Source organism: Barbus barbus, assembly GCF_936440315.1.
Source record: "Barbus barbus genome assembly, chromosome: 34".
Classification (NCBI taxonomy): Eukaryota; Metazoa; Chordata; class Actinopteri; order Cypriniformes; family Cyprinidae; genus Barbus; species Barbus barbus.
The window spans coordinates 18,654,768-18,682,269 of record NC_136762.1 but is presented as its reverse complement, the minus strand read 5'-3'; the positions used below and the strand labels follow the sequence as shown (position 1 = coordinate 18,682,269).

The 27,502-nt window shown below is 36.0% G+C and overlaps 2 protein-coding genes across 2 annotated transcripts in view; one reads left to right on the top strand and one right to left on the bottom strand.

Annotated features, from left to right (window-relative positions):
• Positions 1 to 11,999, bottom strand: part of dpf1 (double PHD fingers 1) — a 55,330-nt gene extending 43,331 nt beyond the window's left edge. The window contains exon 1 of the mRNA XM_079392031.1: positions 11,881 to 11,999. Within this exon, the coding sequence (XP_079248157.1) occupies positions 11,881 to 11,990 (110 nt within the window). The 5' untranslated portion in view covers positions 11,991 to 11,999. The remainder of the gene's footprint in view (positions 1 to 11,880) is intronic.
• A 1,207-nt stretch (positions 12,000 to 13,206) lies between these two features.
• On the top strand, positions 13,207 to 24,337 carry LOC306853873 (zinc finger FYVE domain-containing protein 1-like). Its single transcript, XM_079391537.1, has 11 exons — positions 13,207 to 13,425; positions 14,847 to 15,351; positions 16,726 to 16,943; positions 18,167 to 18,273; positions 18,652 to 18,760; positions 19,688 to 19,785; positions 19,868 to 19,985; positions 20,067 to 20,237; positions 20,382 to 20,571; positions 23,712 to 23,810; positions 23,916 to 24,337. Exons 1-11 carry the CDS (start codon positions 13,309 to 13,311, stop codon positions 24,146 to 24,148), a joined length of 1,965 nt encoding a protein of 654 aa, XP_079247663.1. The 5' UTR covers positions 13,207 to 13,308; the 3' UTR covers positions 24,149 to 24,337.
• The last annotated feature ends 3,165 nt before the right edge of the window (positions 24,338 to 27,502 follow it).

The window sequence follows — 27,502 nt, the reverse complement described above, 5'->3', positions numbered from 1 at the left end:
TCTAACATGAGGGGGCCTAAATCCGACCAAAAAGTAGTATACAATTCGACTGGAATGCCATCTATGCCTGGGGATTTCCCCTTGTTCATAGATCGAATTGCTGACTCCAGCTCCTGAAGAGAGATCGGTTCAGCCAGGTATTCCGAATCCGAATCTGACAGCCTGGGTAAATCAAGGCTGGACAGAAAAGATGCAAAAGGGTCAGAAACGTTTCACTGTTGTGTAATCTTAGGGCTAAAAAGTGGCTTGGTCTACTCTCTTGAAAATAATAATTCTGCCTGGATCTTTGGATCAGGAATTCTGCCTGGATCTCAGTAATGAATTGAGTTTGGACCTAACCGCCATGATTTTACTGAGTGTATTGTCTGAGAAACAACGCTGATTATCTCTAGTCAGATTCTGGAGCTGTGATTCCAGTTCAACTATCTTTTTGTGTCGGTTTTTCTGAAGGAAAGAGGCATATGAGTTATTCCTTATAAATCCTTTAACTGCATTCCAAAGTGTTCGAGGATCATCCACTGAACCTTGGTTAATTTCAATAAACTCAGCAAATTTATTTCTGAATTGACTGCAAAAGTTTTCATCCTGTAACAATTTAGGGTTAAATCGCCATCTAGTGGCACGAGATGGCCGAGGGATCAGAGATAATCTGCACAAATTTCCATCATGATCCGACAGAGATAAGGAACAGATATCGGCATCACGAGGATGAAGTTACACATTGCCGAAGTTTGTCAGAACACAAAGCTTGAGAGTGTGATTCCTTTAGTCCAGATCTATCTAGGATATGCGACATTACAGAATTCATATCTGCACCCAATACAATTTCAAAATCTGAAAACTTCGAGATGATAGGTTGACAAAACTGAGAAAAAAGTAGAGTCAGGTGTTCAAGGGGCATAAACTGAGAGAAATACAATATTCCTATTCTCCACTATTGTTTTTATATGTGTTATTCTACCATCTCAACCTTTGTCTAAAATAGTAATATTTAAAGTCCTCAGGACCAATATTGGGACAACCTTGGTTTTAGTATCCGAAGATGAGTGAGATACCACTTCATAAAACTTATTATTACACCGGTGTATATCCTCCTCTTTCAAATGGGATTCTTGAACTAACACTATATCAATCTTTCTTCTTTGCAAAAAATCCAGAAAACCTGTATGTTTGTGAGGGCCATTTAGCCCATTAATATTACAACTCAGAATATTAAAGTCAGTCATAGGTATCAAACAGAATAATTGAAGAAAAAGAAATCATTTGCACAACAGGGTTGAGCTTATCGAATGTAGTCAATTACAATGTGTGTAAATATTGAAAAAAAGGAGATTATTTAGGCCTACAGTAAAAAAAGATCTTATATTAATATTAAAGAGTTTAACATTTCTTGTAACAAGGAATAGATTATACTTAAAGTAGCATGCAAAATAATTTGGTTCTTGTACTTAAATGATTTTTTTGTCATAAAATTAGTAATCATTTTATTACTAAATTAGTCATTTTATAACAAAGAACTGAATATCAAGTCAACACATTATGCTACAACTATGACATTTTTATTTAATTTTAATTGTTGGATATAGGTAACGTGGTTGGGTCAGCTGACATGGAACGGAAAAATAATTTTAAAGACATTTGATATGTGTTAAGCTAGTTCTTTCATATTAGGTTAATTTTATGTCAGATAATAGTTTATCTAACATGGATAATAGTTCTTAAAAACATGGGATTTGGGCCTTTTAAGCCTTTTTAAAAAACCATAAAGTGCACAGTCTTCATGGAATGTGCCAGATAATAATTCAAATCTGCTATCTTTACATAAGCATAAACTCCACAAAAAAAAAAAAAAAAAACCCACTGCAGCAGTACCAGATGGTAGTACCATAGACTGAATGATTTCCATATTCAAACCAGCAGTCCAGGGTACTTCAAAGAATGCTATGGTACTTCTTTTATAAGTGGATCTTAGCGTCGCATGTGGGTGTAAAGGACTTGTAGCCATGTTGAATTGCTGTGGCTAGTGCCACTGATGGTGGAGGTTGACTAATATGTTGATGTGGCCCACAGTATTTCCATGAGCTTAGGACTGTTAAGAGAGGATATTGGCACGCCCATCCCCCACCAGTACTGTAGATTACACTTCGCAATAGCAACCTCCTCGAGCACCTCTCCCTTTTCGTCATCCGCCCCACTACCCCTCCCTCTTCTCTTTCACTAGACTACCCAGTCAAATGATTTATCTCATTTCTTTCTTCATCTGCCTCTCTGCCTCTACAGATGTGCTGGTGCATTTCCTCCAGCCTGCTGAAGACTAGCTTATTGAGGACTGGAAGAACTGCAGCACTTAAACAGATGCATAGTCAAAACTCAGCCCTGCATTAGCCGAGGCCAAATGTTACATAAACATTTATAAATCTCATCGACTTAAAAGAAAGTGCATGTTGATTATGTTGGACAGTGGATAACCAGTATTCTAGGACTAAGAGTAGGTTTACACAACAATGATCGTAATAAATACAGAAATGTTATACTTTAGCGTTTTTTAAAAAGTCTTGTGTATAGCGAATTGTAATGTGTACTTGTGAAAACGACTAAAAACGCTGAATTGTGCATGACAGGCCAGTAGTTGGCAATGTCACTTTGTAAAGAAAAACTATATGTCTGCGCACATACACATTCCTATAGATTGATCACATAATACGCATTCGGATGACGTCACCGTTTTCACAGATTTGCATTTTTGAAGTTTACATGGAGACGTTTACTTATCATTTTTAAAAACGTACATACTGAAACTCATTTCAAACGTTATATCAGGACCCCAAAACGCCGTTCTTGTGCAAATGGGGGTTTGAAAAAAAAAAAAGCCAAAATGCATTCAAAAATATTTATTTATTTTTTTGTTGTGTAAACGCCCCCTTAACATTTAAGAAAAGAAAGGTATCGGAACAGCAAGAAATGAATAGTAATATCAATATAAATCGAACTTGTCATGTCTGTTGTTCCAACTGTTCTGTCACTAGCCAAGTTTCCATCCAAGGATTGTCTTCCGAAAAAAGGTTTAGCGCATTACAATGTTTAACCATACAGATGATGTATGCTAATTATCATTAAAATATCGCAAGTGCCGACACAATCTTTTTTCGTTTAACTTTAGTGCATAAATTCTGTAGCAATACTTCCGCATTCGTATGCTCGGAATGAAATGAAAATACACCTTATTTATTTTGTAAATGCATAATTCATCCATTATGCATGTATTTTGGGGTTTTTTTATGTAATGTTTAATGGAAATGTCATAACACATACATAGAGGCTTGATGGTTGCTGACATCATATCACTAAAGGATAGCAAATGCAGTGTAAAGCTTTAAATAAAATAAATCAGATTTTTTACACAGAATTTACCAACCAGGACTACGTTTCTCAAAACTAGTGTGGGATAAGTTCTATCATGACAACTCTTGGAAGATTTTAGCATGTAAATGGATATGACGATGTTTTTGTGTTAGAATAGATCTGCTACGCTGCTGCTGTTGGTTATTGCTGTTGTTGTAGATTATTGCTGCTGTTGCTGCTGCTGCTGCTACAAAGCAAGTGCAGGACCCATTGCAGATCTATACAGGTGGAGCTGGGGAAGGTGAAGGGCTTCAGAGGAAATCTGAAAGCACGTTTAAAAACGTGTGAATGCTAACCAGTCATTTAAATGTCAAGCAAGTTCATTGGCTTTGTATGCAACATGAACCAATCAGCTTGTGCCAAGTAGTTTAACTCTGTGAATATCATCAATTTGCGTTAAAGCTGCAGTCCGTAAGTTTTGCCTCTTTGTCGCCATCTCTGTTTGAAAACCTGGAATTGCAGTTTCTTGCGGAATTATCTTCCGTGCGTGGGTTGTGCTCCGTCACGGCTCCAGCGCGGATGGATCTAATGTTTTGAGGTGAATGTGTGGCAGTCATATTCGCATATTCACTGTACTTCGCAATTACAGATTCTAGCCTACAACTTGGAATATATGACCAAAATAAGAATTTTGCACCGTATATTGTCATCTGAACAAGTAAGTAACATGTCTGCCACATTTGTTCTGCCCAACTGAGGAAAAAAGCATTACCATAAATCACGCTACCAATGGTGATTTAATCTAAAGATTGATTAGTTCATATCACATCAAACCGTGCAAATTATTATTATTGTTATACTTTATTCTCAAATTATTAATGTTAACAACATCGGCATTACGTGACTATGAGTATAGTGTGCATTAGAATGTAAATTTCAATTTCTGTACAGTCTAATCTCTAATTGTCATACCATTCGAATTTCATATTAAGAAATTATTTTAACCCAACAAGCAAACTATGCTCCCTTCGAACTGGTTTTCTTTAAAATACAAATCTTGTGTAATAAGGCTATCTGTAATCAGAAGCACATTTAAAACTGGAATATAATTTCATTCACATGTGTTTCACAAACACATAATACTTTCTGGAATACAATCTGCCATCAAAATTATACATTAATTATTCTAGCTGCTGTGAGAAACGGCTATAAACGATCCGGCTCCTGCAGGATCCTCACATGCGATAGCCTTCTAGCCGGGACAACTTCTTTACGTTTACAGACGTGACGTAATGACGCAGTGCCATGCTCGAATTTCCTGCGAAAACTTACCCGTACCACTCAAATTAGAAAATATTATTATTATTAAATATATATTATTATTAATTTACGTTTTAGACAGCATATTTCCTGTTTTTGCTACAAAAATCATTCCAAGCACAGCCACAGCACTGTTTTGCGTCTCTGAGCAACATGACGGTGTTTAAATGAATCAACCGTTTAAATGATTCGGTTCAATTGCAATGACTCACTTAACATAGCGGTTTTAATTCCACGTTTAAAATAACTTTTTATTATTTCAATAACTTCAAATATCAGTATCAATGTTTAAATTACGTTTAATACATCAAAACATTATTTATGCATTTGTAACTACAGGTTAAATGCATTCATGAACTGTATTAACAGTGTGTGTAAATACATCTAAATGCCACTTCAGATGCAGCTTCTGTGTTTCTTCTGCATTGTAAAGATGAATGTTGTTGATACTGATTTCATTCACTTGGTAACAGCCCAAATGTCTTATTATTCTAATTCACTGATTCAGTGTAAGAATTTGACTCAAAAGATAATGCACACTTTAAGAACAAATGGCGTTTTAAAGGTTAAAATGCCCATGAAAATTTTAACTTATTGAAAAAGATGAATTTCTATCAGTGTGAACTCACCACCACACAGAATATGAAGAATATCAAAAAATTTAGGAGTCAGCTGTCCATGGTAGTCCTTAGGATACCAGCGCAATAACACACTCAGCAAAATATAGTCTAATTATGGTTATCAACAAAAATCCCAGAAATTTTTTTATCAATATCGCACACCCCTAGTTACAAACTGCAATTAGAGTGTTTTACCATTTAAATATTTCACATCTCAAAATCCAGTAAACAACTGATGAATAGTTCCTGTCCTAAATGTTTTGCTTTCCTGATAATCTGTTATACTCGGGATGTATGTCACAATAAGAAAAAAATCATCTGTCACTATTTCTGTTTCAAAGCAACTTTAAAGTGCTGTTTTTCGTTAATGTTCAAGGATGTGTTAAATCTATTCATATTTTATACAGTAGCCGAAAAGAGAGGATAAGGACAATAAAGGTGCCTCTTTATTTGTATTAAAGCCCTTTTTCTTAACTAATGTTCCCGAATTCATTTTTTCTCCAGAGATGGAGAAATAATAGTTAGGAGGACAAAATTACATTTATTAGACAACAAGCTGCACATGACATATGAAGCACTAGTTGTTTGCTTTGCGTTAAAATGTCACCAAATGCTGCAAAATGTTGGTATTTAGGTAAGTTCATTTAAAATACCAGCTTAAATTATTTTTTTTCTCATATGAATTGTAAGTCTATGGTTTTACCCTCAACTATTATCAGTGGAAAATTCATCCTAGTTCACCAAGCACAAAGCCAAAGGATGCACAAAGCAGCATGAAATTAGTTCCATATTCATCAGCATCACCTTGGAGAGGAGTTTCAGTTTTAAAATGTGTCAAAATATCTCATTTGTATGCAGAACCAAATGAGCTATTTGAGATGTACTCGCCAAAAGTGTTAATGCTGAAGATGCTCAATGAATTTTCAGAGATTGTCTGCTTAAGACACCTGCGTTCGCCGTGGACCGCGATGCTCGCAAACACCCTCGCTCAAATGGAATACCCAGGATCCTTTGGTGTAGAGAACCATATATCCTCAGAGGCATTTGTCTGCTATATTGAATTGCCCTGCTGTGTTTGCTGGCACAGGTTATGTGTTCACATAAATCGTTGCCTGTGGTGTAACATGGACCTGATCTCCTGCCGCATGTTCCACTGCTTGAAAAGACTGCAGGGGATGCTTACAGGTGCACTTGTACGGTTAATTTAGTAGGGTAAATCCCATTACTTATTATTCTTTATATTACATATCACATTCGCACTGCACAAAATTCATATTTGGGGACCTATCAACTGATTTGTGAGCATTCACACACTGGAACTTGCCCTCCACCTTGCACATCTTGCGTGATGCTCTTCGCAGATTGTATTTAAGCCTTTATGTTTCCCTCTTGGACCATCTATAGTTTCCTTTAAACGAGTATTTCTATGGATCTCCAGTGAAAATGGCTATTGGGACAGTTTGTCTGGTAGTGAGATGAATATTTCGACCCTCTGCACTTTAATAATATCTGAAATCTAGGGAGAGGATCTATCTATTCTAAAGAAGAACAGCTATAATTCTCCTCTCATGGACCCACATTTAGCAATGGACTATGCCATGCACTGGTCTTCTGCTCCAAATGAATGTTCTGATTCATACTGACACACACACTAGCGCTCAGCACAAAGTACACACAGTCTCACGAGGCTGAAGATGCTCATGAACATGCATGGCACAATCATTATTTGTTTAAAGCGATGCCCTATAGGCGATCTCACTTCAGGCCAGCCTCTGATTGCGTTATGCAGTAAAACCACTGCAGACCACCGGCTCAGCATATCAGTGAGATCGAAAACAAAGTCATTCTCAATCAAACAATGCTTTTGTAAGAAGTAGATACCTCAAATTATGTGGCTTTGTTGAGGAGAAGTGTGATATTACTTTTTGAAGTCATAGGACTTACAATTTTCATCTGGCAGATGATAAATTGGGTGAAAAAACCCATAGACTTACACTGATGGAAGGACACAAACAATACCTAAAGTCCAGAATATTATAGAGGTTTGAGAGAGTGCATTTCTGACTTGAGCTTATAAGAAACCAACAAAAACATTCTAGAAACTCGGGGTGGAAATAAGTTATAATGTATCAATATAGTGGATCAAACTTTTGAATGATGAAAAGAAATTGTATTTTTACTGTACACAGCATTCACCAACCCAATCTCATGAGAAAATGTAATTATTTTCTTAATTCATATAGATGCATATCATGTTTGTATAAATGCAATCATTTGCATCATTTTTTGCAATAAAAAAAGTATCTATGAAAGTCCAAACCTATGCCCCAAATTGAATCGTCAGTTGGGCATAAGCTTTTCGTCAAAAAAAGATCATACGAATTCATCTGAATTAGTCAGCAATTAGCCAAAACATAAAATAGTTGTGAATTTTCATGTTTTAAATATTAATTCTAGGTAAATATTTAAATATAGTGTTTTAAATATATACTCAGAATTCACAAAAAATTTTTTTAAAGTTATATGGAAACATAATTTTCAGGAAAAAAAAAATAAATAAATAAAATGAATGTGCCACATTTACCCATAAATTTAACCGCCAGTTTGACATAAACAGATTGTGCAGAAACATAATGAGATCATACATAAAGAGTTACAAAAAGAGTTTTTTGGCATTTACTCAAAATTCAACATAAATAACATAAATAGTTTACTATCCATTGATGAATCTGTCGATTGAATCTGGAACTGACAAAAAACAAGATAAACACTTGTTAACTGGTGACATGGATAATATCAATGGCAATAATCTCAAAATTCACAAATACTGGCCTATTAATCAATGGTATATCTCACTATCTGGGCCATATTAATAAATAATAATATTGTGATTTGTTAAATTTATTTTGCAGTTATCCAAAATTGTTGTATATTGAGTTTGGATTCTAAATGAATAAAAAAAAAATAATAATAAGCAAAAGTTTTTGTATACTCACAGATTTGATCTAATTTTCCCCCCAAAAAATATAAAATTGTAATACAATAAAAGCATTTTATTACTAAATTGCTCTACGATCATGTGTGCAAGCTTCCTTTTTTTTGTTGTTTTTTTTTGCTATAGGACCATAGAGACAAACAGGAAGGGGATGGGATTAGGAAAGGTCCTCAAGTCAGGACTCAAACTCAGGTCGCCCAATATACAACATGCTGGAGCACAGCCCACGATGCTATCGGCTCCAACAATTATTTCCATTTGAGCTTACAAACCAAAGGATTGTCTATTTACAAATTTAGGTGCAAACGTCTCTCAGCTTTTTGCTGGTCTTTAAAAAATGTATTATAAAAATACACAATAATGATTCATGGTATATCAATAGTATCATGACTTGCCATGTAAGTTTGATAGGAATTCTAATGTCAAGGCATTTTTGCAATAGCTTCTATTCTCCAAACTACTTTACTCGGATGTTCACACTGACAAGACTGAGTCATCAGGAAGCGACACCCTCCCTCGGTCTTCCTCAGTCCACACCTGATGATCTTCCCACAAGGTATCTCACCTCCCGCAAAAGAGTGAAAGTGAGCACACCACGCTTCTCTAACCTTCTAAACATCTCCTAAGTTCAAGTGCAACACCACAGTACACTACATATAGACTATAGATGCTAGCAGTGCACTATAAGATCCCTGAGCAACAGTGTGATGACTGACAGTGAGTTAGGTAGCTTTGGAGAAATAGGTCATAGAGCTAAAAATACCTATCTGTGTCTCTCTCTCTCTCCTCTTGAAGACAAAGAGAGTCTCTCTGGAAAAAAAAAGTGAGTGAGTGAAAGGAAGAGAACAGCCCACCAGTCTCAGAAGAAGAAAAATGCCCTTATAGAATTGCAAACAAACATTAAAAAGGGCCTGAGTACAGGGGAGGAAGGATCTAGAACCGGGAGACAGTCTTCAGCTTAAGAGCGACAGTGTGAAGAATTATATAGATCTCATTTTTCTCAGATCAGTGAGGCAAAGCGGAATAACTATCCAAGAAGTCCGCATTCCGCATCCTACGAGATGACTGGAAGAGACAGGACACCATCACTTTAGGAGACTGAGAGAGATAGTGGAAGATAGTAAGCGAACCTGAGTAATTACTAGAGAAATGTCAGGACCAGTGGAGGAAGAGAGACTGAACAAAGAGAAATACGCCTCGAGAAGAGTGGGAAACTATTCCAAAGATTCCCAATGAAATGCCATCCTTTTGGTGAAGGCATGCCAGTTAGCAGATAATCAGCAATCAAGGCAAGCATAATTTAATCACCATCTCTTAAAAATGAGTTATTTATAAAAGCCAGTAATGTAAATTAGATTGGCTCCTCAACTGATATCTCCTCATGGCTCCAGAAGTACTGCACTTTAACTGGGTTCTTTGAAGAGGGTTATTGAAGAGCGAAACATCACAGTAATTCAGATGCTGATTGCAGCCCCTCTTTCAGTTCATTCATGTTTCTCATGCAAATATCTCAAATGCACCAAGACGCACACCTGACCTTGTACATGACTAAAAACATCCGTCCTCAGTCAACAGCAAAGTTCACCGCTCAGGGAAACTGATCGAACCGAGGAGAACCCAGTAAGATACTGCAAAATTTGTCATGTATGAGTTACTTACATGAGTCACCGAATCAAAACTGCGGATTTACAAAATTCAGCAGTTTTATTCTTTTACAGAAAAGTATTAGATAGAGCCACTGAAGTTAATCAAGGTACTGAATGATATTCATGCAACATCATATAACACTTTACAAAAAATTACCATCAGCTAATGCATTGACTAACATTAATGAATAATAATACATTTGTTACAGTATTAGTAAAAACAAATTATGTTCATTATGAGTTCATGTTATTCCAGGTTCATTAAAAAAGACTAATAATAGATACAACTTTTGGCTTAAATAATGTAATTAGTAAATGCTTAATCTAACATTGGTATTGTTTACGCCAATGGCTTCCGTTCAGAAAAGTCATGTGAGGATAGGGCATAAGCTCTAGGCCTATTTGAAGCACATATGTATATACACACTTAATTTGTCAAGTCTGAATGCATATTTATTTACAAAACATTTGTCTGAATTCAAATTATGTCAAAACTATTAACATTTGCGTAACCGGTATTGTAGCACAATAGTAACAAACACCCGAATGTTATTTCACGTGTATTACCCTCGCTTGTTATTATTTTTTATATATATACACATTGTAAGTTATTGAAATGCTATAATTTGTCATAAGGTAAGAGTTACTTCATAAAACCTTGCATCCTGTCTACTGAACGAGTGAGAATTTAAGTCTCGTGCGATCATGCATAAAGTCGTAATATGTATAGTATGAACAATAACGTTAATAATTTACGTAGTCATATGTTTGGCAGTGCTCAATGTTGCCACAGAGCAGACACTTAAGTTGTGTTTTTAAGTTAAAAATAGACAAATAACATTCCACAAGCTCTGAAATTTGGCCTGGTTGCGTTTTTTTTTTTTTTTTTTTTCAAACGTAACACATTTTAGTTTTTGTAAACGTATAATTTAGGCTAATTAAATATCCTTATAATTTTTGGTTTGGGTAACGTTTTAACCCGTAGGCTACTGTGGTGTTGTCAAACAGCAACCAAAATACAACGTTGTGGAGACGTTTTAAGCTTGCTGGGTCCAGGTAGGCAATCTTGGTAGTTGCTGGAGAGAGAAATGCAACCTCCCAGGTTAAAACCCGGCACAAGTGCAGTTTCCTCTTTATCAGATACCTAAAAGCTACACTCACATATCCACGCCAAAAACAAACACGTCTCCCCATTCGAAAGGTCCCCGTCTCTAGCAGACGAATGTAAAGCAATGTTTGGCACTGAGCCCGTGTGGCGTCTGCGTGCCGCACGCCGAAAAAATGTGTCGGTGTGCACAAAGGAATCTAATGGAAACTTCACAGAATGTGCACTGATGCAACGGCGCATAAGAGATATCAGATGTTGCACGCCACTAAAATGTCATGTTTAAGCATGCATTTGCTTCAGAAACAACACTTCGAAATCATATTCACGATGCACGTAATTTGTACAAGGTAATGTGTGCGATCAGCGCGTGCAATGAAACCACAGAAAACCCTCAGTGTGATAAACAGTAACATTTTCCGGTTCTGGCAGTTTGCACCTAAATGTTATCCTCTGACAGACAGCACACCAGTTCATTTTGTTTGTCGTCATATTACGCAAAAGCAAAAACGTTCAAGTAGGCTATCATTCGTTTATCGTGAGACCCTCCGATTCCAATACCAACAACTGTAAGTTCCTAGTGATCGATACTGACCAGGGGTCAACATTCCTCCATATAACTGTGCATATGCAGAAATGACACCCGAGACTCTGCACTTTAAAACATGCCATATTTGCCCAGATGACAAAATGTCGTTATGATTTATTGCATTTCACCATGCGTTCGTAGTTTAAACCTCGCCGGCATTTTATACTTTTAAAGATGTTTGTATATTTGTGAATTAGAACGAACGCTGTTTGTTGCATGACATGTATCCCATAACGCATAAAAATATAAATATTTTTACTTACGATTTCAGAGGATTTTGGACCACTGTGGCCATTTTGATATAGAATGATACAATGTAAGACTGCAGATCCCCGGTATTGTACATGTAATATAGCAGCAATTTCAATTTCATTCATTCTCTGGGGCTGCGGCTGGATCGGCCAGCCAATAGGAGCACGACTGGCTGACTGTCGCTGCTGGGAAATGTAGTTTTTATTCCCTGATGGCTTCAGGAGGCAGCGGTGCGTGTACTACAAATACCACAATGCACCGCGGTTAACTGTATACTAGTCCCGCCTTGATTTTGGATGGGCAAGCCACAACATCTACTGTAAATTCAAGGTTGCATTGCTGGACTGCTGTCAGTATTTTTGCTCTCATGTTGGTAGCTTCTTATAATTAGAAGTATTTTTAGTGAGCGATGGGCAGCTATGAAGAGCGAGGAAGTCAATTTTATTTTCTTAGTATGCTTGTATTATATCTATTAGAGATATTCCGAGCAAATCTCTGTAGGCACTGATCAATATCATTATTGCACAGCTTGATCCTGCTATATATGTGCTCTATATGTGTATATATCACTAACACAATTCCACTGACTTCTGTTGTGAGCTAATAATAGTTTTCATCTTGAAATCTAAACCTCAAACTAACTTTTCTGCATTTTTACATTTTCATTAATTTCTTATTTAAATAAAATAAATAATAATACCTCTACAGGCTGGCCTTAAAACATGCTAAACACGAGTAATATTAATGGACAATAACAGTAAAATAAGTTTTTATTCTGCTTATGCATTGAGAAACATGCACATCTAAATATTGTGAATATTATCATCCAGGCTGACCCCTAATAGAGATGCAATGACTGTAAAGGGCTCTTCAGTCCAGTTAACTGCAGTGGCGCCACTTTGAAGGCATTCTGTGACATGTGATATTTATAGATCCCTGCTAACAAATATTTAATGAACCTTAGCAAGCTCTATGGAATGACTGAACAAAAATGTCCTGTTGATTCATAAGGGATTACTGGTGCATTTTGGGGGGGATTTTAGTGTTGAGCTCATCTTCAATTTAAGTTATCGCACTGCAATAAATTCTAAAACTAGTCTATTTGCACCTACCAACAAAATTTGTACTAATTTTAAAAAACCTAATCATACAATAATGAGCTCATGTGAGAGCTTTTTCATGGAGACTTGTTTTTATGGATACTACAGTATAAACCTCTGTATTCTGCACACAGACTGCTATGAGACAGTTGATCAGAACAGCCACTAGAGGCCGTCAAAGTACTCAATAATCCACGGCTGATAGAGTAGCAACAGCGCCCTCTTGAGTCCAGCTATAGAGCAACAACTAGCGCCAGCAGCAGCAGCAGCTAGCAGTCCTGGGACAGTTGTAGTCCAACTAGCTAACTAGAGAGTTGTGATGGTTTTAAATCGTTCACGATGTCTGAAATGCTGCTGAAGGATATGGAAGAGATATCTCTCGGGCCTGTTAAAATGGATGAGCAGAAGGAAAATGGACGCAGTTTTCTCCTGGTGGACGAAAACGAAAGCTTGCAGGTTTGTTTTTGTTAGCTTCTGTGTTAGCCATCAAGCTAACGTTACTAGGTAAACAGCACATGCAGGGTCTTAGTTGTTTTTATACACTTTAATAGGTCGATTCACGAGCACGCTAATAACTAATTATAGTATGTGTAATTTAAATAATAAACAGATTAGCTAACCCTAAACTGTCAGTGTGATTGCTGTCTTTTGACCACATTTAGGGTTCTCACTGTGATCTTTAGCCATTGATCATTATTGATTATATCAAGGATTTGTTACAGCTGATGATACATCTGTCAACATAGTGTGATTTACACTAATCTCAGTGCTGTATACTGCTGTTATGTTATGGTTATGGCTCTAACATGATATTCTGATGTACTTTGGTAATGCCATGTTATACTAATGTAACAGCTGATCGCTGTGATCTATGAGCTAGACACCAGCAATGACAGTGTCGTTTCATAGGCTAGTTTATAGTGTTTTCAGGAACCAGCCTAAAAGTGATCAAATGCTGTCACTTTGAGAGATTGTTACTGTTTAGAGACCCAAAAATAAAACTTCATTATGTACTTTCTCTTGTTGTTTCAAACCCATACGACTTTGTTTAGTGGCGCACAAAAGGCAGAATGACTCATTCATCATTCATGATGACATAATTATCATTTTAGGTGAACTGTCTCTTTAAGATTCTTACAAATGGTGATAATCAGACACACAGATAGGTGGGGCAGAATTCTGCAAACTCATTGTGAAATTACAGCAGAAAACATCCAATAGGCCGAGTTAGAATTAAAATTCTGCATGCATCTAAAACAGAATCTCACATAACTGCTACATTTGAAAGCATTAAGAACTGGACCATCATTATTATATGTGTTTGTGTAGGTATGCAGGGTCTATACGTGTTAGAGGTCTTCTGTTAAACATTGTGATCTCCAACTATTCGCAAATTGTTGAATTTGTTGTTTTGTTTTAATTGGTTACATTTGTCTAAATCATGTAATATTATATTGTTCTATTTGCATATATTGCTTTGGCAATATGGAATGGAAAATTGAAATGAACTGAATTGGTAAATGATAGATAGATAGATAGATAGATAGATAGATAGATGATAGACAGACAGACAGACAGATAGATAGATAGATAGATAGATAGATAGATAGATAGATAGATAGATAGATAGATAGATAGATAGAAAGATGATAGGCAACAAGATAAATAGATAGATAGATGGATGGATGGATGATAGGCAAAAAGATAAATAGATGGATGGATGGATGGATGGATGGATGGACGGACAGAGATAGGCAGATAGATAGATAGATAGATAGATAGATAGATAGATAGATAGATAGATAGATAGATAGATAGATAGATAGTGTGACGATTGCTGTAAACTTGATCTCTCTGATACTCTTTCTTTCTTCCAGGTGAAGAGTGAAGCAGAGTTTTTGCAGAAGTTGGGCTGCAGCGCTGCTCAAGGAGTCAAAGTGCTTTCTATCTTCGGTAACACGGGCGACGGCAAGTCCCATACTCTCAATCACGTGCTTTTCAATGGCGAGGAGGTGTTTGCCACGTCTCCTTCTCCGTCCTCATGCACGGTGGGCGTATGGGCCGCTTACGAGCCGCACCTGAACCTGATCGTGCTGGACACAGAGGGCCTGCTCGGGGCTGCCAGTCAGCAGAACCGCCGGATGCGTCTGCTGCTGAAGGTTCTGGCCGTATCAGACGTGGTCATCTACCGCACACGGGCCGAGAGGCTGCACAATGACATGTTCCAGTTCCTCGGCAGCGCATCGGCCGCTTACCTGAAGCACTTCACACCTGAGCTCCGCGCTCTGTCTAGCCGCTGCGGGCTGGACGTGCCTCTCTCCAGCCTGGGACCTGCTGTTATAGCTTTCCAAGAGACTTTGCGCACTCAGCTGCTAGGCCAGGGTAAGTCAGAGCAAGCAGACTTTCGCTGTTTACAAGGCCTGCAGTGTTTATCAGTATGAATACAGCATTTTTCTGATACATGTTGTTGCCAAAGGCTGTTGTACGACTAGCCTGGGGGCAAAGGGATTGCTGTTTAAACTTGGGTCTGCACACCCTCATGGGACCTAAACACATAGCCAGGGGGGTCTTTGAAAAAGTCCTGAATTTCAGACTAGAGGAGAATCCCACAGGAAAAACACAAGTTGTCAGTCAAACCAAAAGCTCTATTTCAAACTCAATTGTTTCATCGTTCCTGCTTTTATTTCTGTCTGCTTAGTGATGAGAATTTCAATTTGTTTCATTGTTTCTCTGTAGTCACATGACAAATCTTTAGAGCGATTGCATTTGAGTCAGTAATACATGGGCCGTAATGCTCATTTTTATTTATTATTTTAATCAAAAATACATCAAATGTAATGCATACACAGACTTAAATGCATGATGAGCATGTTTTTTACATTTTTAAATTAAAATAAATTTTTAACTGTCCTGAGGTCATAATGAAGAAAAATTCCTCATAAAGAAAAACATTTTTGACTAATTTTTTTACTGATTTAATAAGTCATGTGATGCTTTCAACTTAACAAAAAAAGCTATATATATAGCTTCATGACAGTGTCAATAAATAAAACTTAATATTCATTTATATTCTTCATATTTATTTTATTTTATACAAAATATACTGTTAAATATTTAAAAACTTTTAACAAATATTTTGTACACTCGCATGTGTGAGGAAAATGTGTTTACTGGTTACTTACTGGTTAGATCACATGACATTTTTAAGTTTTGTAATTAAATGTTTAGTTTTCTTGAATATGGTATTTTTTTATCTTATGGAACCAAGATGAATACAAAAAGATAAAGATATTACGTACAGTAATAAAGATACAATACAATATTACATCTTCAGGTGCTTTATTTTGCTTCTATAAAAGGTTGCTACGCAATATAAAATGTTTTATTAGGACACATTTTCAAATAAATGTTTTTTTTTTTTTTTCATCATTTGTCCAAAAGAAAAATCTAAACATTGGAGGTAACTTAACGGTTAAGCAACTAGTTATCTAACACAGATTGCAGGAAAATCCCAAGACAGGGTGACTCAGGTGTCAAGTGTTACAAAGATCACAATACTGCTCAGTTATAATTATGCCCTTGGGGAAACTCCAGGTTTTCAGCATGCTGTAAATCACGGTCGTATAAAATGCATAAAAATCTTTAAATGCCTGTAAAACTTCTTTCATCTTTTTGTTATTTTGAAACGATTAAATTAGTGCCATCCAATGAAGTGTGTCAGGCTAGAGCAATATGGGTTTGGTTTTCTTTATCCAGATGTCTCTGTTCCGGGGCAAGCAGACACACTTCTGCAAAAGCGCTTCCACGACTTGGGCCAGAGCACAGACGCCTTCAGCTCCGTTCAGTACGTGGGTACCCAAACCATCACTCCCCCCACAGACTACTCACAGTTACTGCAGATAGTCAATCAGCAGGTGAGGAACACATCCCAGCGAGCCCCGCGCCAGCCTGCCATTGTGTTCAGTGCATTGCAGGTACAGCAGCTCCTCAAACATTTCTTTGTGTATATGTGTGTAAAGCGACCCTAAAAAGAATTTAGACACTAAAAGCTTTCATATTTGGTTCGATATTTCGTATTGAACTCAGTTACAGTAAATTCATGTATTTAAAGGAGTAGTTCAACCAAAAAAATGAAAATTTCATAATCACAAAAGAGGAAGTTTAGCAGAATGTTCACAATGCTCTTTTCCATACATTGAAAGTAAAGGGTGACCAAGGAATTTCAAGTTCCAAAAGTGACTAATATAAAAGCAACATAAAAGTGGTTAATTTGACTCTGTACCTTTAAATATACATTACATACACAACCATTCAAAAGTTTGGGTTAATATCTTTTTTCTTTTTTTATGTTTAAATGTATTACATTACATGGCATTTATACACATCTAAGATTGCATTACATTGTTTAACTTTAAAATAGTAACAAAATACTGGCTTTTAATATTGAAATATTATAAATGTATCTTTCTGTTGAAAGAAATAAATGTATCAGTTTCCACAATAATATTAAGCAGCATGATTGTTTTCAACATTGATGATAATAATAAAAAATGTTTCTTGAGCACCAGGTTTATTATTGTTAATTAAAAGTAAAGCCATAAAATAATTATTGTTAGTTGAAATAAAATAAATTTGAAGTAAAATGCAATAAAATATAAAAAAATCTTCTTTTATTTCAACATTTTGCCAAGCCAAACAATTCTCATTTTCATTTAGCGTATCTTGACAACAATAATTATACTAAGGTAAAAAACTTTAAATTTAAAATGAAAACAAAATATAAAAATAAAAACTAATTTAAAATATTAATAAAAACACCAAATCAGCATATTAAAATGATTTTTGAAGGGTCATGTGACACTAAGGCCCGATGTAATGGTTGCTAAAAATTCAACTTTTCCATCACAGGAATAAATTATACTTTAAACTATATTAAAATAGAAATTATTTTTTAAAATTGTAATAATATTTTACAATATTACTCTTTCTACCATATTTTAAATCAAATAAATGCAGCCTTGGTGAACATGGTGACTTCATTCAAAGACATCTTGCCAATCTTTTGAACGGTAGTGAGTGACTCAAGTGTCCTAAACTACTTTTCGGGGTCAATGTATGCATGTATGTGTTCACCTTTGCCCACTGAGCATGTTTCTGAAAATGTGCTTCACTGGACTTCACTGCTCTGCTCTCTCAGGCCTTGAGCAACAGGTTCTGTGGTGAGATCTCAGATGACAAAATCAGCATATGCTCCTTCTTTCCTGATGAATATTTCACTTGCCCATCAGTCTGTCTCAGCTGCAAGTAAGTCCACACATGCTTCGAGCTGTACATTGAATGTTGTTTTTTTTTGTTTTTTTACATACAGATTGTGTTGAATGCACTGATGCATTGTGTTTGACGCATAATAAATCAAGAAAATTGTTGCATTGTCACACATCAGACTCTAATTTCATCATGCCACTTCATAATTTGATGATTTGCAGTTATAAAGAACTAGGATCTCTATTCAGCATGCAAAACTAATATATGGAAATGAGTTGCGCATGAATGTAATTAGATCGTTTGTTGAGTCGTTTGATATTGTTTTTGATTGTGCGTGAATTAATAGAGCAGTACTCTTCAAGAGTACTTAAGAACTAGCGAATCATAACTAACCTCTCCAAAATTCCACGGCTTTAGTGTTCGGTGTAAGAATGGCATGAACCACCAGAAAGATGGGGTCTCACACATGGCCGATGGATTATGCCAGTATGCCCACCAATACAACAATAAAGTTCTCATTTGTAAGGTAAGAACTCACTGTCATGGCTAGTTCTCAAGGTCATGATTAATGTGTTTTCTTTTTTATATAAGAGTTTATTTGCAAAAACATATGACTTTTTTATTTTTATTTTCAAAAATCATGTTTTTTATTATGCTATCATGTTTTATTATGTTTTATTGTGTTAGTTAGTTAGTATTTTTTAGTAATTATGTACCTAATCAAAATAACCCAACTGCAGTTTGATTGAAATGAATTGAAATGCACAATGAAAAAAACTTGATTTTTGAAAATTGTTAAAAATGGAGTTAGCTGTTATATATATATATATATATATATATATATATATATATATAATTTTATTTTTGTTTTATTCAGTTATTTGTTTTGTGTAAATTTGCATTTTTATTTTGATTAGTTTAGTTTTATTTTGTTTTTTATTATTTATTTATTTTGTGTGAGTTTTTACTTATTTTTTTACTTATTATTGTGTTTTATTGTATTTTATTGTTTTATTGTTATAAGTTTTATTGTGTTTTTACTTTTTATTATTTGTTTTTTATTTGTTTGTTTTATTTTTGTGTTTTTAATTTTTTTTTGTTTTCATTTCTTTTAGTTAGTTTTTTTTCTTGTTTCATGATTTTTTAACTTTGTTATTTTTGAGTTTTCATTTTTAGTCTTTTTTTTTTTTTTTTTTTTTTTTTTACTTCAGTGTTTAGTTTGTTTTATTCATTTTACTTTTTGTTGTAGTATTGATATTCACTTTGACGGTGCCAATATTCTGTTTTTCAGGTAAAAAAAAAAATCACACTAAATTCAATTAAAATTGATTAAGACTTAGTGCTTAGATTTACTGAGGTTTTAGATTAATCGGTTTGCAAAAACTGTCCTATATGGATAAGATTTCTCAATTTGAAATGAAAGGATGATAAATAATTTCTTTTACCCATGCAGAGGTGCTATGAGAGCGGAAGAGAAGTGATCGTCATACCGAAAACATCTGCCTCCACAGATAACCCATGGTTTGGTCTGGCCAAGTACGCGTGGTCAGGGTGCGTAAAATGATTTTCTTACTGAAATTAACCTCTGAAGCTGGTCCTCATCCATGCTCTGAACCCTGGTCTTGTTCTACAGCTATGTTTTAGAGTGTGCCAGTTGTGGCATCATCTACCGGAGTAGACAGTACTGGATGAGCAACCAGGATCCAGAGAGCAGTGTGGTGCGGCCAGAGGTCAAGCATGTCTGGCAGGGGGTGAGTTGTTTTTCTGTGTTCCCATCCATGTGCTGATTCCATTGATGCTCACAGTGGTTAATGTTGTTTTTCTGCTTGTAGACCGATGCCTTCCAGACAGACCATCAGAATGCAGCTCAGCGGGTTTTGGATGGAATGAATTTCATAATCCAGTCAGTGACGGAATACAGCTCAGGCCCAACTAAAGCCGTCACTGCCTGGCTCACAGACCAGGTGGCTCCACCCTACTGGAAACCCAACTCTGAAATCATGGTGAGTTTATATGCCATGTAGGAATAGGTGAAAGAATCTCAGACGACACTTACGAATACTTGTATGAATTTCATAGCATGCAAAAGAAAATCTGAAACAAATCTATTGTTTTATTATGTAAAAATATCATGTTTGTCTGTTCAGGAATGTCATGGTTGTAAGAGAGTGTTTGAGGAGGCGGAGAGGAAACACCACTGTCGGGCATGTGGGGAGGGTTTCTGTCAGGCCTGCTCTACTCACAGCATGCCAGTGCCCGAGAGGGGCTGGGGCGGCACCCCTGTACGAGTGTGTGATGCCTGTTACCGGCAGGGAGCACCCCAGCACACTGGACAGGGTGAGGACATCGTTCTCTTTTAAAAACACACTGTAATTGTGCACCAAGTAATTCTTACACTTGCAAAGTTTACATTACCATTCAAAAGTTTGGGTTCGGTCAGATTTACTATATGTATATAAAAAAAAAAGTCTCCTAGCTCACTAAGGCTGTATTTATTTGATCAAAAATACAGTAAAACAGTAATATTGTGGAATACTATTACAATTGAGTTTTTTTTTCCATTTAATTATATTTTCAAATATAATTTACAAAGCTGAATTTTCAGCATCAATCAGTTGTCACGTGATCCTTCAGAAATTATTCTAATATGCTGATTTGGTGCATTTATTATTATCCATGCAATTTGCCAAAAATCGCACTTTTGAAAAAATACTAGAAATTTGTGTAAAAAAAAACTAAAAAATATCAGATTGTCAGATACTAAATACAGAATATGTAAGAAATTATAATTCCCCTCTATTTTTAGTATTTTATTGTGTGATATATATACAGTGCCCTCCATAAGTATTGGAACAGTAAAGACAAAATTGCTCTGTTGGCTGTGGATTCAAGACATTTACAAATATGATTAAAAGACAAAACTACAGAATATGAGACCAAACTACAGAATGTCACATTTTATTATTAGCTGTTTCAACACATGTTTTACCAAATAAAAAGAGCAGCACTTTTAGAGTTCATCCCACTCATTGATGTGAGCATAAGTATTGGGACAGTTGAACATAAGGCAGATATAAAAGATTAAAAGCTATTATTTAGTTGCAGATCCCTTGCACACAATCACAGCAGTGAGTCTGTGACCCATAGACATCACCAGACTCTTGCTCTCATCCTTTGAAATACTTTTCCCAGCCTTTAATGCAGCCAATTCCAATTGTTGCTTGTTTTGGGGAGTTTCTGCCTTTACTCTCCTCTCCAGCTGGTGAAATTCATCTTCAGTCGGATTTAAATCTGGAGATTGACTTGAGCAAGCTAAGACTTTCCATTTCTTTGCCCTTATAAATTCCTTGACTGAACTGGCAGGGTGTTTTGGGTCATTGTCCTGATGCAATATGAAGCACTTCCCAATGAATCTGGTGGCATTTTCTTGAATATTGGTGCAAGATGGCTTTGTACCCTTCTAAATTAATTCTGCTACTGTCATCATACATTAAGTCATTAGTAAAGTTGAGAGGGCCTGTTCCAGAGGCAGCCATGCATGCCCATGCCATGACACCACCTCCACCATGCTTTACAGATGAGGCTGTATGCTTGGGATCATTGCAGTTCCCTTTTTTTCTCCACATTTTTGTTTCCCCATCACTTAGATAAAGGTTCATCTTTGTCTCATTGGTCCATAAACACAGTTCCAAAACTCTTCTGGCTCACCTTTGTGCTTTTTTGCCAACTGTAATCTTGCCTTTCTATTTTTGGTGCTGGTCAGAGGTTTTCATCTTGCTGTGTAGCATCTGTAATTCTGTGTCAAAATCTCCTGAGGACAGTAGATTGTCAGAGCATCACCCCAGCTTTCTGGAAGTTGTTGGTGATTTTACAGACACGTCTTTTAGGGTTCATTTTCACAGCTTTTATGATTTGTCTGTCATCAACTACTGTTGTTTTCTCAGCCAATCAGGTCGTTGCTGGTGGTTTCTAAACTCTTGATTTCTCCATGCCCTTTGTTTTTGCTAGAGCTCTAACTGACTTCCTCTTTTCTTTTAGCATCCAAATTGCTTGCTTTTCTCTCAAAGTTAGCTCCCTCATCTTCATCCTGGTTTGTGTGTGTCATCATCGAATGCAAGATTCAGAATGCAGAAGTAATGGATATAACTGATACGACACATTCCCTGATTTTAATATCTGAAGAATTAATGCAACAGGACACAGCTGATCACTTAGAAAGACCTGTGAGGCAACTGTTCCAATACTTCTGCTCACATCAGATAGAGGGATGAACTCTAAAAGTGCTGTTCTTTTTATTTGGTAAAACATCTATGTGTTGAGTCACCCAATAATAAAATGTGACATTCTGTAGTTTTGTCTCATATTCATCTTTTAATCATATTTGTAAAAGTCTTGACTCCACAGACAACAGAGCAATTTTGTCTTTACTGTTCCAATACTTTTGGAGGGCACTGTATATATAACAGAAACCTCCGTTTTTTTTGTGCATTTCAATTAATCTCAATCAAACTGCAGTTGGGTTATTTTGATTAGGTACAAAATAACAAAAAAAAATACATCTAACTATATATATATATTTGTGTTGTCAATCCATTAAAATATTTAATTGTGAATAATTGCAACTTAATAGCACATTTTTATTTTTTCTAAATGTACATTAAATTAATACTTTTCAGTTTTTAATACTCTAATCAACATGGGCATGGACAAATATGGATGCTTTATGCAAATGTATGGTTATTATTATTGAAACAAGTCAACATAGAGCATGAAGACTAGACATGTTTAAAGATCATAGATGTTTTTCAAAGAACTTGTTCATGTCTGTTAGACACATGAAAAAAGAAATACCAGGTTCCCATTACTTCTCTATCTTTGCACTGAGCAATTTACTTACACAAACCTGTTTACATTTTTGCAGGACAGGGCAGCTCACTTCTTCTGAACATGCAAAATTTAAATCATGCAAATCTAATAATACATTTATTATTTATTATTAGATTTGTTTGCCTCTCTGTGCCCTAAATTCTCAATAAAACTGTTTTCATTGGTATATTTCACTGTTTCTGTTGTCAGACAACGGAATGTCTAGTTATTTAGATCCAAAATACTAACAACCAAAAATAACTTTGGGAGATTTTTTTGACTGTGAAATCTTATTAGATCAGTTAAAACTAGTTGATGAAACTGTGATTTTTTTTTTTCTTCTGATTATTCAGAAGATAAGTCTTGAAGTATTCATTTCTGTGGGATTTGATACTTTTACGGTACAAATTGTGCTATTGTCCACATATTTTCACTTTTTCTGCATGTGCTTACTTATATAATGCATTGTACAGAATATTTGGCCTAAAACATAAGCAATATTCTCCAGGGTTATTGAGTTCAGTTGTGTTTTCCAAAACAGTTTTTAATGGTCTCAGTGTGGGATGTTGACTGGTTTGCTGAGCTGAGACATTACATTCTCTCCCCTGCAGTGGCTGTTACAGAACCCCGGACACTAGTCGCCCGCAGAATGACAGAAGTGGCTCAGTCCACTCTGGATATGGTCTCCACCGCAGTGGACTACCCCCTATGTGAGTGTTACCAAAACACTCGTAGTGTCTGAACTTACACTAGAGAATTATATTGTTTATGCAGAGCGAGTCAGGTTTTTTTAAAACATCTTGTCCTCTCTTCAGGTTTCGTAAAGGGAGTTGCGAAACCAGACTATTGGATCCCAGACCATGAGATCACCCAGTGCCACAGCTGCACTAAACCCTTCACCCCCAGCATGTCCAAGCACCACTGCCGGGCGTGTGGTCAGGGAGTGTGCGGGAACTGCTCGATGAAGACCAGGCCAGTGCCCTCTCGTGGCTGGGACCACCCTGTGCGAGTGTGTGACGGCTGCGCTGACAGCAGGGATTCCCTGTGAACTTGCTGTGCCTCTGTAGTGCCGCTCCAATACAGCTTCGTGCTCAGATGCAGGTTGTTGGCAGTTTTCATCCTTAGCCGGTGTAATCGGGTCTGGGAGGAAGATGAAACCCACTGCAGTTGCGTAGACAAACACTCAGGCCTCTTCAAAGCATTAGAGAGTTATGATATCTGGGTTATAATTCATCTCAAAATCAAAAGAGAAAAAGACTAGATATGTTGCATAATGAAAATAATTTGTTAATTTGTGGATATATATATATATATATATATATATATATATATATATATATATATATATATATATAATTTATTAGTGCTGTCAAACTATTAATCGCATCCAAAATAAAGTTTTATTTACATAATATATCTGTGTGTACTGTGTATATTTATTACGTATATATAAATGCATAATAAATATACACAGTACACACACATACTATGTAAACAAAACCTTTTATTTTGAATGTGATTAATTAAGATTAATAGTTTGACAGCACGAAAATATGTGTGTGCATGTGCATATATATATATACACACATTTATTTTTCTTCTTTTGACTTTGGGATGAATAAACAACCCAGAAATTTTCTATTCTTTGTGAGTTTTGCTACGGAAATTAAAAAGAGGAAAATAGAAAATACTAATTTTAATAGATTTTGATAGATTCTAGCTATTGACTATAGTGCTGGCACTGAAATGAATTTCCTTCTAAAAGTGCATTTCTGTAAATAATTTGTTGATTAAACATCTTAATGTTTCTATCCCAAAGATGTAATCTCCATAACAGTCTAAAACAGAGAGAGCAAGAACAGTAAATATTAACATATCTAATACACAGTAAATTATCACTTAGAGATATGTAGGTTCTCAGATATCTAATTAAGAAACATTTGCAGCCTTACCTTTATTGGTACAGTTTTATATTTTATTCCAGCAACAGAAGTAGACAAGTTAAGCCTAGAATACACATTCCAGTTCAGGCAATGCAGTTGATCTTGTCAGTTCATATCTCATTGTATTTTTTATCAGCATTGTTCTTTTCTGAAATAACGACTGCGCTTTATCAAATATTTACTATCATGGTCAACTTCAGTTGAGAGCATATAATCTAATACATAAGATGCAATCTGTACATATTTAATGAAAATGGAATTATTCTACAGCATTTACAGTGCCTAATGGACCTCAACCACTATCTCGCATAAAACAGGATGATTTCACAGTGTGGGTGTTTGACGTTTAATACAGGCTCACACTAAACTCAATGCAGATGACTGAATGTTGAGCCATCACAACAGGATCTCTCTGTAGTTTCCTAACATGTGTACAGTTTAGAAAATGGCTTAATAAGGCACTTTATTCATATTTGATTGGAGAGAATCCATGTGGAATTTCTTAAAGGGATAATTCACCCAAAAATGACGAATCTATCATTTACTCACCCTTATATCCATAGTAATTTTTTTCATGTTATGGAAGTCAATGGCTACCGTCAGCTGTTGGGTTACCAACTTTCTTCAAAATATCTTCTATGAGTAAATAATGACAGAATTTTCATATTTGGATGAACTATACTTTTTTTTTTTTTACTATTCTGCTTCTACTCTTTGTATTTTTATCTGGAATAGAACATTGTAGTCTTCTATGAAGGGATTTAACCAAAGCAATGGTTTTAATTTTATATAATTGAACCTGCATTTGACAATCCTGCAATCTTTGTTTTGATTGGCCGGTACTGTTTTTTAGGCTTCTCATCAGAACATTAAAGTTATTTCAAAACAGCGTGCCCTCTTGATTCACAAGATAACAGACATCTATGGAAAATAATGGGCTCTAGCTCTGTAAGTGAACAAACTCGAGGTCATCTGGAGGTAGAGGTCTAGATTTCCTGCTCAAGGGCCTTAAATAGATGAAAGGGACCCAAAATCTGATTTAAATCATGGAGGTTGTACTCACATTTCCTCCATTATAACATTACTGTCTGGCAAACAGCTACAGGAAACTGTCTTGAGAGATTTACTGATTGTAATGTCAGCACTTGTGTGAATGTCATTAAGAACATCACACACACTGTAAAACAGGGCTGCTAATGGGGTCAGGTAACTGTTGGGACTGTGATAATACCCAATAACTGGCCTAGTTCTCTTATGTCAGTCCTTTTAGGGATCAACAACATGCGTTTTTAAGTTGCTGATACTGGTATCTAGAGTGCAGGGCTGCTAACATCCTAGCACCTTTATGAACCCACCCATTTTTCATGTTACCAAAAGTATTGGAACATGTGACTGACAGGTGTGTTTTGTTGCCCTGGTGTGTCCTCAAACAATAAATAGCACTGAATGTCTGCACTCAGTTTCAGATCCGTGCAGACTGCATTTATAGTTAGTTAGACGTGTAACCAACATGAAAACCGGTGTCTATGGGTGAAAAATTAGCAATTGTTAAGCTGAGAGAAGATGAAAAATCAATCAAACCATTGCACAAACACTGGTAATAGCAAGTACAACCATATGGAATCTCCTGAGGAAGAAAGAAACCACTGGTGTACTAAGTAACACCTCAAACGGGTAGATCAAGGAAAACATCTGCAGTTGATGACAGAAACATTGTGACAGCTGTAAAGAAAGACCCTAAAACAACTGTTAGTGACATCAGCAACAACCTCCAGAGGGCAGGAGTGAAGGTAACACAATCTACTCTTCGCAGAAGACTTCATGAACAAAAGTACAGAGGCTACATCAGAAGATGCAAACCACTCATTAGCAAGAAGAATAGGAGACGAGCCTCAAACATTCTGGGACAAGGTTTTATGGACTGATTTTATATGGAAAGGCTAAAGTTTGGAGAAAGAAAGGATCTGCTCATGATCCCAAACATACAAGCTCATCTGAACACAGTGTACACAGGTGTACATTATAGTACACATTACACAAGTAATAATGGCTTGGGTTTTCATCGCTTCTTCTGGGACAGGCTCATTAATCTTCATTAATGATGTAACACATGATGGCAGCAGCAAAATTAACTCAGAAGTCTACAGAAATATTTTGTCTGACAATTTACAGAAATATGCAACCAAACTGATTGGGAGATCCTTCATCATGCAGCAAGATAATGACCCAGAACATAGTGCCAAAACAACAAAGGAGTTCATCAGGGGCAAGAAGTGAAGTCAAGAAGTCAATCTCCACACTTAAACCCTGTAGATTATGCATTTTACCTGCTAAAGAAGAAACTGAAGGGAGTAACCCCCCAAAACTGAAAGAGGCTGCGGTGAAAGCCTGGAAAAGCATCACAAAAGAAGAATGCAAAAGTTTGGTGATGTCATTGGGTCACAGGCTTGATGCAGTTA

Bases quoted from the DNA above. Each gene is read 5' to 3' on its own strand.
- LOC306853873 (XM_079391537.1), top strand. From the start codon at position 13,309: ATGTCTGAAATGCTGCTGAAGGATATGGAAGAGATATCTCTCGGGCCT. The intron at 13,426-14,846 runs GTTTGTTTTTGT...TCTTTCTTCCAG, and splicing joins ACGAAAACGAAAGCTTGCAG to GTGAAGAGTGAAGCAGAGTT. The intron at 18,274-18,651 runs GTAAGTCCACAC...CCACGGCTTTAG, and splicing joins TCAGTCTGTCTCAGCTGCAA to TGTTCGGTGTAAGAATGGCA.